The sequence below is a fragment of the Xiphias gladius genome, chromosome 13 (assembly GCF_016859285.1).
Source record: "Xiphias gladius isolate SHS-SW01 ecotype Sanya breed wild chromosome 13, ASM1685928v1, whole genome shotgun sequence".
Lineage (NCBI taxonomy): Eukaryota > Metazoa > Chordata > Actinopteri > Istiophoriformes > Xiphiidae > Xiphias > Xiphias gladius.
Window position 1 is genome coordinate 8,054,175 of NC_053412.1, and position 15,997 is coordinate 8,070,171.

Here is a 15,997-nt window from a genome sequence, read left to right on the forward strand (position 1 = left end):
TGTGATAAATATGTACAAAGGTTATTGATGTTACTGCAGACTAACAGTACCGCACTGGGCTGTAGTTGATCAGAGAAGTTGATACATTAGGGTTGGCATTTTAATCGGGCCACTGCTCTGACCCACATCTGTGTGTGTGTGTGTGTGTGTGTGTGTGTGTGTGTGTGTGTGTGTGTGTGTGTGTGTGTGTGTGTGTGTGTGTGTGTGTGTGTGTGTGTGTGTGTGTGTGTGTGTGTGTGTGTGTGTGTGTGTGTGTGTGTGTGTGTGTGTGTGTGTGTGTGGGAGGGAGTGAGAGTCTGCTCTGATCCCCACATTTCACTGTTCTCCTCAGGGTCTAGCTGCAGAACTGGTAGAATACCAACTGTAGACACTATTCTTAAAATATTCAGATATTACAGAAAAAAAGAGTCAAACACAGAACTACCATAATACTCCCTTTCTTGAGTCCACAAAGTGAGTTGTATATTTCTTGCTCCCTATTTTTAAACTGCTTTATTGAGAATATGTGAAACCTCAGTTCATTCACTTGGGAGAGTTGAGGCAGCTGGTTTATAGTGTTTACAGTCTGTTTTGGTAGCAAATGTTGTCCTATAGCAACAGAGATTTTGGTGAACAATTTTGATTGTTAATGTAGCCAACCAAACTAAAATACTACACAGAGCCAACTGAGAATAGTTGTGTGGTGGCACATGTGAAGGCAGTTTTGTGTCTAGTATTATGTGAGCATATTCCAAACATCAGAAAGAGGAGAGAGAGCAGAATTTAAAAACCAACCAAAATACCAGACATGAATTTGCATGTTAAACTGCACTTAGCGTAATTGTGTGTGTGTGTGCGTGCGTGCCTGTGTGTGCGTGTGTGTGCGTGTGTATATGTGTGTGTATGTGTATATGTGTGTGTATGTGTATATGTGTGTGTATGTATATGTATATAACACACAAGAGGTATACTTTTCCCATACTAATAATATAAATAATTTCAAATGACTTAATTTTATGCAAGTCATTATGTGGGTAGCCCTTTGCATTCAGGCTTTCAGTGTATTGGTCAGAGATACTGCAGCAGTTCTTCAGTGGGTCTTACACTACTTAAGACCCACTAAAGGACTAAGGGGTGATCTGGTTACTCTCTACACCGCTCTGTTCATATGCAGCTTTCGTTTTATCGTGTGATGGAGTTCCAGTTTTGAACTTGCACTCCATCTCCTCTATAAAACAGGAAATGTATGGCACTATTGTTGTTTAATATCAGATTGAATAGTGGGTGTTTGTCACCCAATGAGCCGCCTGCAACATGATGGAGAGACCGAGCACTGAATATCTGCCCATCTGCTGTACCAGTGTCTCACCTGGGCTCAATCCACCCACTACCTCTGAGTCATCCTTTTTTCCATCTCCCTCTGCTGCCCACAGTGCTAATAAAGTACAGGATTCTCTGCATTTTTTTTCTCTCTCTGTAAAAAAAAAAAAAAAAATAGCAACTTAAATCAGTGCTGCAGAATCAGTGCCATCCTCAGATTTGATGATTTCAAAGCCAGCTGGACTCAGACTCCCTCAATGCTGCTGCAGTAGTTGTTGCTGTTGTGTAAACCTCTGCAGTAAAACTGAAGGTGGATCTATGGTGAGGCTTGCTGAGTGCTTGACCTTTAGTATTGGTCTCATTAATTATAGATACTTAGTTTCATCATCACTCATCAGAGACAGACTCAGGTTGTTCTAATCTAATTCCGACCTAGAGTAGCATTTATTTGTCTGCTTTGTTCAGCTGAATCCCACCTTACATTTAAAAATGTACATATTTTTGGAAAATCAGTAGCTTCAGCCTCGTGTTTTTTTTCCTGGAAGGCCCAAAGATGCCTTCTGCTTGCCACAATATGTTGCTTCTATCCCCAGTATAGAGTAGCATATGGCATTTGCTGTGGCCCATATTAAACATAGAAATTAATAGTTGCTCAGGAAATGTGTTGACTGCTCCCCCAGGCTTCTTTTAATTCTCCCCTGATTATAAAATGGACAAACTTACAAAGACACACAGCTCAAGATGCTCCACAGTTCCCATCCTGCCACCCCCAGCTCATACGCACGTACACACACACACACACACACCTAGGGAGCTACAAACACTTAGACAGACAGGCCCAGCTGTCTCCCAGGAGCCAGCCTTTATAATGAGACAGAGATCTTCTTAATTGGCTCCATCTAATGAGGCAACAGAAATGCAATCTTTAGGGGCCCTACACCAGAATGGGTTCCCTCCACTTTTTTGTCCAAATGACTATTGGTCTGTGTCAGACAGGCTGCTGTGAACCAGGCCTAGCATGACATCCCGATCCCATGTGAAGATGCCTCAGTGCGGAAAATGTCTAACACTGTATGTTCATATGTCAGTATCAAAATTATTTTGTGTTAATAAAATGAAGAGTATAAACTACACTGACAGTGATTGGCATGGGCTTGCCTTCTAAAAAGCATGTTTAAGTGACAATGGCGTGTGCATTGTGTGAACTCTTTCTTTCCCCTAGAAGTGTTTCGACTCATATCTTATTAAGGCTCGACGAGTGGCAGTGATGGACTGTGCTGTAAAAGTGGAACATTCTGTAATTTCTCGTGAAAGGCTAACTGCGGTCTGCTGTGAGGCAGGTACTGATGAGCTGAATGGAGACCACTATTTCAAAAATAGCACTTAAAAGCTGCTGCTTTCTTACTGCACACTAACTTTAAAAATTCTAATCTACACCCTCACCATGCACACAATGAGGAGGCAATCATTCACCTCATTAGATTATGGATAAGGACTGAATCACTGATAAGATAATGTAGGTGTGTGTGCCTCTGCCTGGTCTAAAATGGCTGATTACTCAAAACAGTACTACCAAATAATACTAGAATTTATTACAGTCGAACTTTCCTCAAAAACATGTGGCTTAATAGGCTAAAGTGTAGAGGCTCCAAATTGGGGTAATTTGATGGATGAAAGTCTTGGAGTCAGTGTAAATGTCTCTCGTCGTTCAGTTAGAGGGAAAGCTGGGTATTGTTGTAAATGTTTTTATATCAATACACACACTGCTAATTTCAGATTTGATACTGGTTCTTAAATGATGCTCTATCGATGCCTCTTTTGTTTAGCTGAGCTCAGTATAAATTCCCACAACAACAGTAAACTTGGTGTCTATCATTGAAGGATACTTGGGTCTTATATACGTAGTTTTGGCCATTGGAAATAATAACATTGTACTAACCAAGTCTATGTCTGAGATCTGGGGACATTGTGACATCGCCACTGACAATAAGAATAAAGGTGTCGAAGCTTTTGAATATCTTTTGATACCCAAAAATATGCATGGTAATGTGTACTTTTCTAGTAGGGATAGTTTTTTAAACCCCAGTCCGAGCTAGAGTTATTATTTGTGTCACACCCTTCCCCCTTTCCGCTTCCACGCAGGGTGGCCATACCATAAAGGTCAGCTTTAGGTCATAGCAGCATATCTGTGACTGTGTGTGTGTGTGTGTGTATATGTGTGTGTTTGGGCTGACAGGGGGGGGGGCATGAAAAGTACATGGATGAAAGTGAGATGGCCAATTTCACACCCAGCAGATGCTTGCACCAATGACCCATTGCGACAGGTGGGGGACACTAATTGGCAGTGCGCACCGTCACAGAGTAGGGTGAACCCATGGTGAGTGAGGGAATGAAGAGGACAGGAGGGAGAGGAGGATGAGAGAGAAAAAGAAGTGGCACTAGTTAGGGCTGGTATCGTTCCATAACAGTTCCTGAAAAATACTTTTTGCGATACCAATTTTATCAAATCCATTTTAACAAAAAGAAAATTACATTACAAATTATGTTACACATCTTTAGTTCTATGTTTTAGCACCTTGGCATTTTTCCACTCAAAGCAGTTTTACAACATAAAAGATAAACCTATTTACCACAACTTGAAGTTGTCTGTTAACATAATATCAATAAATAAAAATTTATAAACGCCACAATCAAACTGGGAACCTTCAGATTACCAGAAGACTGCTGTACCACCAGGGTGGCAGTGGCTTAGGAGGCACAGGTAAATTTAGTAAACAACCATGTACAAGTTGGCCGATTAAAACATCTATGGTAGGAAGAGCGACAGGTTTAATGATCGCATAGCTCAGGCAAACACAAAACTGGTGACAATTTATTCTCGCTTTTTTTTTTTACTGAAAAAAAGGAATTTCATGCTTGATAAACAAACAGATGTTGCCTCTGAAAAGTGTTCTGTAATCCTGTTCTATTTACATTCCCATAGCTCTGCCTGGGATTCAGTCTGCCTCTCACTCTCTTTTGGACTGATTCACCCAACAGAGCCAAGGCTTACCTTAGAGAAAACAGGAAAAATAACAGGGTGATGACATGGTTGAATAGTGTGCTCAATATGTTTACCTGCATCAGATGATTTAAAGATAAAACACCCCCTGCGGCTCAAGGGCTGTTTGAGTCACTGTACCCTGGTTTATTGATCTCATCTCTTTGACCAAAGGGTACTTATTACTTTAACCAAGTATAAACACTTATTCAGCCCTCTCTACCTCGGTGTTCTCCACCTTATGAGGGGCTGTTTTCATCATCTCCATGTGGGCTTAGAGTCTTTTCAGTCCACAGGAGAGATCGTCCTCAGAGGCCTTATCATCACAACCAACAAACAACATCAATCCTGGTGATGGTGCACCTTATTCCCCTTTGGTTGCATATAACAAAATAAAATTGCACAAGCCTGTTTGAAAAACTGAAGACATTTGTACATTTGTGATTTCCCAGTTATTTTTTTGCAATATCCTGATTATTAGTGCTCTCCTCTTTAAGAAACCAGCATGTGAATATGAATAACTGTGAGGCATTATATCTTGAATATGATCAAAGATACAAGATAAGATTCCTAACTGAAAGACTAGTGTGCTTGTAAATTCTTACTTGAGTAACTGTGCTCTCCAGATTCTCTGCTGTTTGAATTATAAACCTGTACCTCTCAACTTTTTTTTTTTTTTTTTTTGTCAGCAACCACAGCTTTAATCTCCAAACTGGATTGTAAGCAGCCATACAGCATTTCTGGCCCGATCTGCTGAGTTTGTTAGAAAGAGGCTTTGATGAATAGATCTGCCCTCTCCCTTCCATCTCATTATCCTCCTTTATCTGTTTTATGGATTTACACAACTCCTCAACATGCTCTGACATGTGGTCGATAGTGTCAGCGGGGGAGAGAAGATGTAGGCTAGCCTTTTTTTATTTTCTCGCATTGTTTGTTTAACATCTCTCATTAGTATTTGTAGTGGATTTGTGTTATTTTTGGAACACTGCGGAGTAGTGGCAGCTTTGATCGCTAGAGAGTGATTGAAATTGAGGTATCTGTTGACAAATGTAAAATTAGGGAATTAAAATAAGGCCCACTGGCTTTCTGCTGTTTCCTCTTGGGGCTGTGGCACAGTTCTTTTCAAACTGGGGCATCAACATCATGTAACCTATTTGTATGAAATCTTTCACTGTTATGGCTAGTTGAGGTTGGCTGTACGACTGCTGTTGTGTCCATGTAAAGCTGACAAGATGTATCTTCTCAGCATATGGAAATGACAGCTTGTCGAAAGCAGGCTAATGCCTCAGTCTTTTAGTTATGACTCACCTATCAACAGACTGAGAGGTGGCATTGTCATAGCTGAGCCTTTCTTCAGGGTGCGTATTTGTACAAGTGTGGGAAAGTGAGACAGTCGCTTCGCTTCAAATGTGCTGTATGCATGTGGCATGATTGTTTATGTGTGTACCTGTCAGCGACATGCCTGTGTCCCTCTTTGTGTATATGTGGATGTGAGTGTGTGTGTGTGTGTTTGTGTGTTTGTGTGCGTGTGCATGCACAGATTAGACGAGCTCTGGAGAGTGGGTTTCATGTCTCAGCAGGTCACAGATGATCAGATTAACTGTAGCAGGGCTCCAGCCTCCGACTGGATTAGCAGCAGGGACCTGGACTCCGTAGGTGCCCCACAGCAGTGCTACTGCAGCCGCACTTTGACCATCACCTCCCCAAAAAACATTTACAGCAATGAAACACGCACATCCAGTGTGGGTAGTTATCACAGCCATCACCTGAATGCTGATAACCTTAATTTGTGGCTGGTACTTTCAAATTGCCTCTGCCTTTTTTCTACTGCATGACTGCATGAAAGGTCCTTTGTTAAAATCTATCAACTGCTGTTACAGATGAACAAAAAGTTGTTTCATAACCTGCATGAAGCATATATCACAGCTCGGCACAGCTGAAACAATATTGTCTATAGCCTGCTGACAATTTAGGCACACTAATACAGAAAATCACCTTACAGAGTTTAAGACTGTTTTTTTTTTTTACAGTCCCTCTCTATTGATTGAAGTGTAATTTGTAATGTTTTTTGAAATGTTAAAATTATGTTAGTTAAAACAAGATAAATGGACACATTCATTGCTTTGGATACTTGGGTGTGTACACATGATCAGCACTTTATTACACATCTTACATGGAGATGGAAGTGTTTGCTTTTGTGGCCTGTGGGAGAAAGATTCCTGTGATCCAAGCATCCCAGGACAAACAAGCAAGGAAAAAAACAACATTTTTATCTCACCTTTATCCCATCCTCCCCCTGTCTCTGTGTATCTCTTCTAGCTACTCCTCTCTCTCTCCTTGGGTAATCTCGGGCGTGTCAGCAGCAGTACCATCCTACATCTGTGGGATTACAGCTGGTGAAACAAAGGCACTTAATTACTGCTGAGGCAACACAGTCTTACGCGTGTGCGTGCGTGTGTGTGTGTGTGTGTGTGTTTGTTTGTGCGTAGACGTGAAAAAGGAAAGCAGACTATTGTTTTCCAATTACCTGGTCTCTGTCCTTTGCAGTAAGGGAAATTTCTTGTTTGTATTCACTCACATTATTGTTAATTGTACTGTAGTGTAATTGCCAGGCCAAAGATAACTGATTACAACACACATGATCAGAGCTGAAAAGGAGATGGGAGCTGATGTACCTCTACAGTTTTACATTTAAATTACTTTCTCTTACTCACCGTTCGCCATTGATTCCTGTTCTCCATTACCAGCCCAAATGTACGCAAAAAGCCTGGCTATCATTTCATAATGGCTTTTCAGTGTTTCCTGGGGTCCTGGAGCCCCGCAGCTTCAAACAGATCCATTAGTCCAAACGGATCCATTAGAGCCCAAAACCAAAACAGGATCCTGAAGAGGGAGTATTCTCCGTGTTTGAGGATGAAGGGAAGCCCTGTCCTTGTGCATCCGTCGCCTCGCTACTCTGCCGGTTGCTGGGATCATTGGGTCTTGGGTTGTTTTTTTTTTTGTTTTTTTTTCGGTCCTCTGAGTACCAGAGTGCCTGTCCCCCTTAGCTGGGGGCTTTCCCCAAAGTGGTTTTACTTGTGACCTGTTATAGGCCAACCCATAACCAGCTGTTAGTGCCCCTGGAATATAGATTAATGCGTATTAAACTGAGAGGAGAGAAAGAAATGCAGACATTATGAAAAAGAAGGCCAATTCTTTTTGAATAAGGACCTCCTATGGAAAGGCGTAAAATCAAACAAAGCCAAGGGGTGAAAAGGGAAAAGCCAATTTTTTACGTTTTAAGCTTTTCGAAATGTGGAGGTAAGGCATAACTTCCTGGAAATGATTACAGGATAAGTAACAGTAGGTGATGCAGGCCAAGAAATTCTCTTATTTGGATATATATTGCCGCAAATATGAATATTTGTAAACAAAACACCAGGCTAAAGGATGACCATGAGCCATGCATATTTCTCAACAATGCAAATGACATAGCGTTAATGGCAGTGAGGGAGATAGAATAGAAAGAGATATGAGAGAACATTGAAAGACAAGGAGAAGGAGTGAGCGCCTGTCCATCCCCCCTCCTTCGCTGGTCAGTGGGGATACAACAGGTTCTTCGGCTATGCTCTAAGGGGATTACACATATCACAGGCTTCATGTCAGAAAAATTAGTGTCAGTTTCTCAGAGCAGCCCTCCTCCTCTCATGCTGAGAAGGACAGTGGGATAAACGGGGGGAAGAAGACTTTGTTACAGTTTCTCTGTAGGGTACAGCCATCCCAAAACCAGATGCTTTGGGATATGCTGCCTTTAAGCCTTTACGAGAACATTTACAGCTCCTCTGTCAACTGCAGCCTATAGGCAGCCACTCTCTGTCTCCAGCAGGCCTGAGGATAGAGCGTCCATTGAGGGCAAAATGCAAATGTTACAGTGGTGAACGGAGGGGCCCACAACTGAAGCGCTATTCTGCCGAGGAGGTGGAAGACTGGCTCTCTGTGTCTGTGCCACCCACAGACACACAACAGTCATCACTCTGACCATTCAGCCGGGCTGATGAAGGAGGTGGGGGGTCGGGAAAAGGGTTTCTGCCACTGATGAAGGTGGCAGGGTAAAGCCCAGCCAGGGGATGCTAATGCCAGTTACACATGGACCATTTTGGCGAGTGTTCCCTGTGAATTTTCTTTACTATTTTATGGAGGCTGCGCTAATTATGTTTCTAAGACTCAGGCCAGTTCCAGGAGGGGTTGTAGTTTAAGAATAGCTTCTTTTTTTTTTTTTTTTCAAAGCATTGATTGCCTTGCTGTAGTTACAGTAATACTTTTCATAGGAATTGCAGGAAAACTTTTGATTTTACTTTCAGGCAGATTTTTCATGCTTTAAGGGATACATCACAGCTGTGGGGATGGGGCAACAGTAGAAAACAAATTTAAAATTAGCACAGAATCACGCACTCACAGGGTACAGCTGACTCACAAGATAGTCAGATATTCCTTGTCAGCGTGTGTCTGGTTAACATTAGGAACATATTCATTCTTATAATGATGTCTGTTGACAATGGAAAGACATCCAGATATCAAAAGCTGACACTGAAAACATTACAAAAGTACAATAAAGAAATGGGTCACTGTGAGTTTGAACTGTATATGGTCAAAGTATGTTTTCCCTTGAAGTGTTTTTCTGTCTGTTTAGACCTGCCTCTGTGTATCTGTGGGCCATAGTTGCAGTTGCAATGCAATAGTTCTGTTGTGTTTGGGCAGGAGAAATGTTGTACCTTCCCTTTCTTGCCATACATGACAACAAGCATAAACAGTTTAGGGTTGCACCTAGCAAATATTTTCATCATAGATTATTTTTTCGAATAATGTAGTCATTATTTTAGTCAGAAAAAAGTGAAAAAATGCCCATCACAATTTCTAAATGCCCATGTTGACTGGTTGTTTAATTTGCAGCCCAAAATACAAAGATATTCAACATATTACTGAAACGATTCATTGATTGTGAGAATTGTATTTGATTATTTTCTGTTGATCAGCTGTTGGACTAACTGCCATTTAGCATATGATCCAGATTGACTAAAAGCAGCAGAATAACGTTCACATATCATCAATATCAATATCAGTATTAGCCAATATCCAGGATTGCACATGTCGAAGTAATAGCCTCTTAACAGTGTTAGTAAAAGGAAGAAATTGCAAGTGACACCTGTTTTATAGATTAAAAAAATAAAGAAGTTTTCTTCCAGAAAAGATTTCTAGGCGTAATTAATGGGCCCTTACTACAATGACTAAAAACAATTGAAGGAGTCTCAGTGGGTGAGGTGAGTGTAATCCTAATCTGTTTATGACATTAGCTGCCTTTATCCTCTTCCCCCCTGGATCAACCCCAATGTGGAACACATTTTTATTGACATTACTATATGGAAACTTAGCAAGCAGTAAATGTTATCTTGTTGCCAATGGCCGTGGGGATTTGAAGAACATGCCAGCAGTAATGTCTCATTTTCAGCTCTTGGACAGAAAACTGTGTCAAGTGAAAACAACCGATAATTTATCTTTGATCTCTGCTTCATTGTCGATTTGTTTTTCAGTGTGACGCAAGGAGATAATTATCCAATCTGAATCAAAGCAGTTATTAGTGTATCCCAAAGCTTGGATCATAGCATTTCATACACAAGGGCAATGGTGTAGCCAACAGTAAGAGGTTGCCATGTGAGCGACTCTGCTGAAAGGTATAATTTCACCATGTAGCTTTGGCTACACGTCGGCTGGTGCGTGAATCACAGAGGTGCCTTGGTGCTTTCAAAGATCCTTTTCATAGACGGCTGCTCGGAGGCAATGCCCGCAATGAATGGATTTCTGCTCTGCACCGAGTGGGTGGCTTAGACAGAAGGCACAGTGCACTCACTCTGCGTGTGTGTCTCTTTCTGTGTGGGTGTTTGTGTATTTGCGTGTGTCTGTCACCCTCTCAAAAAGATAAAGGTCTGAAACCAGACGATGGCACAGAATTGTAATCAGCCGTGCATGCTGCTTTTTAGCACCGTCACTGTTGCGTTGGTCGACCACCTCACTGCTTATATCATGAGGCATAAGGACTCCTCTTTTTTTATATATGATGCTGTGCTGCCTCTCCACAAAGCTGACCTCATCATATGTGCTTTGAATCCACAAGTGTGGCGGGGAAACTTTATCTCAAACTGCAGCCTGGACCCTTCACTGATGATCATTAGTATTAACTGCACACTCTAAATGTACTGTAATTTCTATTGCATCACGCTGCAGTTCTTGCAGTTGGCCTTACCCTGTTTTATCAAAGCAAGAATTACCTCTGCTATAAAGCAGATGTTAGATTTTCACCCTTACTTGGAGCTAATCAGAGAGATGTGAAGTGGGTGAAAGCTTTTTAACTGCTGTGCACAGTACTAATAAATTAACACTTCCCTGAGTTTAACCAAACGCATCGTTATTTGTGTGTGGGGGGGTGTAGGTTTTTTAACAACATTTTTACTTAATGACAGCTGTGAGAGCCTGGAACATCTTTTCCAAAGTAGGATTATCCCAGAATATAGCCTTGAACTACCTGACCTCATATCTCTAGTCTGAGCTAAGATTAAATTCTTCTAAATGAACCGATCTCTTCTTTTGTGTGCAACCTAATGTTTTAACACCCCCAAAGGATATCAGCCATTTAGATTTCCTTTAGCCATATTTATAGCAAACCCATATCCTCTTCATTATTAGGCACTGAGACTTCCAGGAGTCTAAGCTAGTAAAAGACACTGTGAATAACACTGTATGTACAGAATGCGACACTTGTACATGTTATGACTTAAACCGTGTTCACACCAACATTAGCAACGAGTCTAAAAATGCAGCTGTCCGTGTATAGTATATTAGATAGCATATTCATACTCTTTTCCTTAGTGTCTGTCAGTGTCAGTTACCTGTACCCGTGGCAATCATGGATCTGTCAAGAAAACTGGATGCCATACTTCCAAGATGGTGCCCGTTCATTTTAATGAAAGTTCCTAACAACCCAGTGCTTTTTCTGTGGGCTTTGTAGGAACACACCCACTCCAGTGCTGAAAATTTTGACTTCAATATCAGCACCAATTTGCAAACAAAACAAAGCACAGAGTAACAATCAACAATTTCAATGAGATAAATGAAATCTCAAAATGAAAAATAATCCTAGGAGAAGGAGACAGGGCATGTCTTGCTGCACAGTATATAACATGTCAAAACCTGAGGGACAGTGAACGACCTAGACATACGCGCACACACACACACACGCATATAATATACTTTAAATATAAAATTAATATCAATCAAATTTTTAAAAAGCTTTCATGCAAATAAAGAAATAAAGCACCTTTGAATTGGCTTGAATATAATATATCATTTCTGTATATATGTGGATGTTTTTCTTCTTAATCTTCACACACTGTATATGACCTTTTGAGGTAATTCAATTTACTGCAAATAATGAATGTTTACATTTTGAATGCTGCATTGAATTTTTTCTCTTTTTTTTAAATAGTGTTGGAATTTCCATAACCATGACAGCTCTAGCGAAGGTACTTCATTTATGGGCTTCTTCCACCTCCAAGACACAAAGGAAGACTGAAGACAAATCAAATCTAATTTATGCAAAGACCAGGCACAACACCATGATAGATCATTTATCAGTGAGAAAAGGCGCTCAAACAATGTTTGACAGGATGAAAGGGGAAGATTTTACGAGTCCAAGGCCTGCATTTAGTGCGACATCGCCTGTGCGTTATGAAACACTCTCCCAAGTAGCTTCACCGCCATTTACCTCATCACTTTAAATTGGGAATAATGATGAGCAATTTCGAAAAGCATGTGTCACTCACATGGTAGAGAGGTAATGGCTCCACTTTAGGTCCACATAACTGACAAAGTGAGGTTTTAGGGCCTGCAGTGTGTGTTTGCATGTGTGGTTGTGTGCATGCGTCTTTATTTGTGTCCGTCTGTGTCTCTGATCTCTTTAGGGCGCAATGGTGATGCTGTGCTTCCTTGCAGACTCAGTTTGGGATGCCGTCCAGAACACAGCTTCAGCACCAGCTCCCTCTCTCACACACACTGTCACACCCGCCCACACAGTTTCTCCTGCGCACACACACATGCCCAGTTATACCTGCCTACGCATTCTCTCTCTCATGCACGCAGCTACATCACGCACATTTAGTACACACGCACACACACTTTTTTGCCAGTGTTGGTGACAGTGGATATAGCTCCGATTAGCTGTGAGGTTTTTGGTTTGTGGGGTTTAGTGTTAACATTATTCCAGTGGTCTGGACAGGGCTTAACAGATCTGTGAGTGTGTTGTGTTCAACAGTGTGTATAGCTGTGTGTATATATGCTTGTGCCTGTGTATGTGGGCGATGCTTGTTGTGATCCTGCGATTTAGTATGCATATGTGTGGGCAGGTGTGATTTTGTGCATGTGAACTGTGAAGGGGGGGGGGGTATGAGTGGCTCACTGCAGCATTAACAGCAGGGTGTGGAGGTCAGTCCTGTCTGACTCGTGACTCTCCCCCATTACAGAGCTGCTCCAGGGTCTCTGTTAATGTCAAACCTGTTATCTGATACTTGTGATGCCAGCTTAGTTCATATCTTAGTGTGTTTAATAATGTGAAACAACAATTGCAAAGAAGCCTATAGTGTCTACAGACTTATTATCCTTTGTGGCAGCTTTAAATCAGTGGAAAGAAAAGTAATTGTAACAATCCCAACAGATTTTGATGATCAGTGGGTTGGCTTTAATATCTGTCAGGGGGAAAAGGATTGCTAGGTTTTATTGGTTTTTCCTTTGATGAGACTCGAAGATTATTGGTTATTTACACTTGGATCTAGGCTTATGCCTTGAGCTGTGCTTGATTAAAAGTTCTTCTCCGTCTGCGCACTTAACATAGAAAAACAAAGCTTTCAGTGTGGCTATAGTTGAACAGGTTGAGTAGCTACTTCAAATCCCTGTAGCATGGTGGGTGACACTCTGGGCTTTCAAGCCTTTCTGTGAACAGAAATAACCCATAGGAAGCTTTTGTTCATTTGCATCATGACCCATGGGACGTATTCCAGTTATTTGCTATACTAAGAGTAGTGTATTGTTTTATTGATTTATTTTTTTATTTTTATTTTTTTTAATTTTTTTTTTTAATCAATGCCTCCAGAGGTCGGGCTCAGCTTTCAATACTGATGAAGCCAAATATCAAGTTTTTTTCTTACCATAACTATCAATATCAGTATTGTGACGATATCTTGGGGGATGAGTTTATTGTGTGCTTCCAAACCATATTAACACACAATAAAAACAAATACTTAGAAACAGTAGTAACATATGTTGACCATGGACCAGGTAGAGGCATTAACAGTAATTCTGGCTCTTCCACTTAATACATCACAACAAGAGAGGGTAAGATTATTTGTATAACAGCACAGATTTAATTCACAGTGCATTATATAAGACAGAGAAATGCATCCGGACAACTTTTAAAAGCACAATTAAAGGGAAAAGTAAAAATCACTTAAAATAGAATAAAATATAATAAAATTAAATTAAATGACATACAAATAGGCAAAAAATAATATACAAGAAGTTCAGTTACTGTGCAATAAATATGTTGCCCTACAGTAAAACAGAATGCACAATACCAGGACCCTGAAACTGTGACACCTAAATTGCTTTCTTTTTAATACCAAGTTAGTTCTTCAAAAAATGACAGTCCTATCAGGATATTGATTGATATTGTTAATATATCCTCCAGCGCTACTTGAGCATTGCTCCTCTGGTCATTGCCAGTCTCTCAAATCACTGCAACATTCAGCTGGAGCCATTTCATATATAATACAGGTCACTGCACCCACCAGACTTCTACAGTGTATGAGACATATACATGGGTCTGTCTCATGACTTGTTGTCATTTGGTCTGTTTGATTCAGGACTTGAAATGGCATTAGAGTACAACACCTCAGTAATTCAAATCAGTCATAGCCAATCACTTTGTGGACCCAAGGCAGAGCTGTCATATTTCCTCCTAAGAGAAAAATATATAAATAATTGTACGGCACTGCTAATCAGGCCACTGTGTTGTGGCTCCTCTGTGTCATGTAATTAAGGGGTGTTTGGGCTTCCTCATGCTAGACTGATTCTAATTTAGCTTCACTTCCCTCTGCCCTCTTTCACATTCACCAAGACGTGATGCCATGTCATGTCCTCTCCTTCTGTCTTCTTGGCCTTTTCCTGTTATCTCCCCTTGGCCCTCTGTAGTAATTCATATCACTCCACTCTGCACACATCTTTTCCTCCGCTCCTCTCCTCACCTTTACTTTCCATCCTCCCCACAGCTCCAGTCTCTTTTCCCACTACTATATTCTACCCTTCACTTTGTCACTCCCACCTGACCTCTCTCATCTCTTCCACCCACGCTCCTCGCAATAAGCTCTACGGTGAGGATTCATATTGGATTATTTTGTTTGCTATTAGCCTCTGGGTTGACAGTGTAATTGCCTTCATCCACCAGGGTCTTAGTAAGTCTGACCCCACCAACCCGTCATTTGCATTTCCAAAGCGAATACTGGATGACCTGTCCATCAAAAAGCTAGTGCCTGAGCCTTTGTCTACCATTACCTTCCTCGTTTCCCTGTCTGCACTGAATACTGGATTGTCATTGTCTCCATGGTGCAGGCAGGACTAAGACCTGCCAGAGTTAACAAGCTAACAAGTCAGAAACCACTCATCATCTTTCATAACAATGTTCCTGCTCAGAGCCTAGAGCTACCTGCTACCCCTACTGGATAAGCATTCCTCAATGTGTAGCTCTCATAATTTTATATGTTCCACACTCTAAGTATGAATATGTATGCTGCCTTAGAGCACTTGATGTTTTGGGGTCTGTGTTTAAATCAATGCCCACGTATCTGCCACATCCTCAGGAAGACACACAACCTGTTCACAGCTGAGTCTATTATCAAAAGATAGCCGCTTTGCAGTTCATACTGTTGATCAGAGACTTCAAGTTTTCAGACAAGACTGTTAATGAACTTGTTTGTGTCTCTCTTTCCCCCTCCCCTCTGTTGTCCGCGCTCAGGGCCGTTGCACGCGAGAGAACTGCAAATACCTCCACCCACCCGCTCACCTGAAGACCCAGCTGGAGATCAATGGGCGAAATAACTTGATCCAGCAGAAGACAGCAGCTGCCATGTTGGCTCAGCAGATGCAGTTCATGATCCCCGGCACCACCATGCAACCTGTGGTTAGTGTTGGCCTTGTTGATGTGGGAATTGAGTGGCAATGCATCGTGACTCACTATAAAAATAGCTCTGTTGTTATGCGTCACTGTAAAAAGTTTGTTTCTGTTAAAATACATATTACATATCAAGTTGCATCAGTTCAAGTTAATTCAACATTTTGTATTATTGTATATTTGATATTTGTGTTGTACATGCACATTGTCATGTTTTCATGTCATCGATTTACTTAGACAGTTGGTGCAAAATGTATCAATTGACCCTTCATGCCGATATTTCTCTCAGTGTCACAGTCTTGGCAACACCTTGAACGTACAACCAGGGCATGATTCACTGAGAAATTATGAGGAGTGTGTTACAGCAAATTAATACAGATTTCCAATGGATTCTTTTCTGTTATCTATGC

General features: G+C 41.1%; 1 protein-coding gene across 12 annotated transcripts in view; it reads left to right on the forward strand.

Moving 5' to 3' along the window:
* Positions 1-15,997, forward strand: part of mbnl2 (muscleblind-like splicing regulator 2) — a 53,239-nt gene that overhangs the window by 17,198 nt on the left and 20,044 nt on the right. For all 12 annotated transcript variants that reach the window (XM_040141829.1, XM_040141834.1, XM_040141836.1 and 9 more), the window contains exon 3: positions 15,432-15,596. In XM_040141829.1, the coding sequence (XP_039997763.1) occupies positions 15,432-15,596 (165 nt within the window). The remainder of the gene's footprint in view (positions 1-15,431; positions 15,597-15,997) is intronic.